A 1,379-nucleotide genomic window follows, 5' to 3' on the forward strand; every position below is an offset into this window, starting at 1 on the left:
GGGGCCTGGCTGTGGCGGGCTGGTCCCCCACATCAGAGCTGGTCACAGACACCCCTTTTCAGGACTGCCAACCTCTGACAGGTTGAGCCAAGTCTGCGGCCATGGGGACCAGCGCACGAGAGCTGCTGCTGCCAGGAGCCAGTGGGAGCCCAGAGTCTTCCTGAGAGACCCCCTCAGACCTCCAGCAAGCTGGGGGCCCGCCCGCACCCGTAGAGGCAGCCAGGCTCCGCGAGAGCAGGGCTCCTCGGCGGCGCACTGGGCGCGAGGGCGCTCCCCCCAGACCTGCGCAGACGGGCGGGCACATGTGGGCGGAGGGCCCTCGCAGTGGCTACCAGGAGCCACAGGCCGGCGAGCCCGGGGCACCCGTGGACCTGGCTGCGAGCAGCTGGCTGTGAGGCCGCAGCAGAGAAGCCCCGCGCAGGCCAGCGGGACGGCGCCCAGGCCGGTGCGCTGCCCGCCACGCCAGGGCGGCACTTCAAAGGTAGCTGTGTTGGCGCTGGGCAGGCTCAGAGGCTTCCTGTTGCGAGCGAAGGGGGTAGCACCATGAGGGGCCCGCTCAGTCTCGGGGCGCGCGGGGGACACAGGCCGGCAGGGCCGGGGCTAGGCCTCGGCGGCAGGGGCGCTGCGGCTCAGCTCCTTGATGCCGCACAGGATGCGCTTCATGTGGCCCACCTTGGTCACCCCGAGGTCCTGCAAGGAGAGGACAGGCACCCTGATGATGGGACGAGCACCCCCAAGGGCCTTCTGGAAGGTTCTGAGCACCAATGAGAGCAACAAGGATGACGACAGTGACGCGACAACGTAAGTAACCGCCGCATGGCAGCCTGGCGTGGCCCGGGACGCCTGGCCCCCGACGGACGTGCCACGAGAAGCGACATGCACCTGCCCCCACACCTCTCCCTGGGCCTGGGGGTGTCGGCGCGAGGCCTGGAATAGTGGCCGCCATCTGGTCGCCACGACGCTCAACCCAGCGTGGTCCGAGAGAGGAAGGCGCCGGCCAGGTCAGGCAGCATTGGTGACGCGAGGACACTGGGCCGGGCGCCGCAGGCGGCCACCGCGCCGAAGCCTGGAAAGCCTCGAGACAGGCTGGTTCCCCCCAGCCCGGTGCCCAGCTCTCCCCGGGAGGGTGCGGCGGCCGCTTGGGGCTGCGGCGGGGTCTTAGGGTAACGCTACTCCAGGGGCCCCCGCGCGCGCACGTGCAGAGCGATGAGAGGCGACTCCGGGGCGGGGCGAACAGGTTTATTTATACACAGAACAAAGTATTTACAGCCAGAGGGTCTGTACAGCAGGCGGGCGCGTGCTCCTGGGCGCGCTGTATAAATTAGGGTCATAAATAAGGGGCTGAGCCGCCCAGGGGCACGAAGCCGCTCCACGCCACG

The 1,379-nt window shown here is 69.3% G+C and overlaps 1 protein-coding gene across 1 annotated transcript in view; it reads right to left on the reverse strand.

Annotated features, from left to right (window-relative positions):
- Positions 1 to 6: 6 nt before the first annotated feature.
- Positions 7 to 1,379, reverse strand: part of DGKD (diacylglycerol kinase, delta 130kDa) — a 57,369-nt gene continuing 55,996 nt past the window's right edge. Inside the window, exon 27 of the mRNA XM_012725175.1 lies at positions 7 to 690. Within this exon, the coding sequence (XP_012580629.1) occupies positions 601 to 690 (90 nt within the window). The 3' untranslated portion in view covers positions 7 to 600. The remainder of the gene's footprint in view (positions 691 to 1,379) is intronic.

This window comes from Condylura cristata, unplaced genomic scaffold (assembly GCF_000260355.1).
Source record: "Condylura cristata isolate star-nosed mole 26May11 unplaced genomic scaffold, ConCri1.0 scaffold00002, whole genome shotgun sequence".
Classification (NCBI taxonomy): Eukaryota; Metazoa; Chordata; class Mammalia; order Eulipotyphla; family Talpidae; genus Condylura; species Condylura cristata.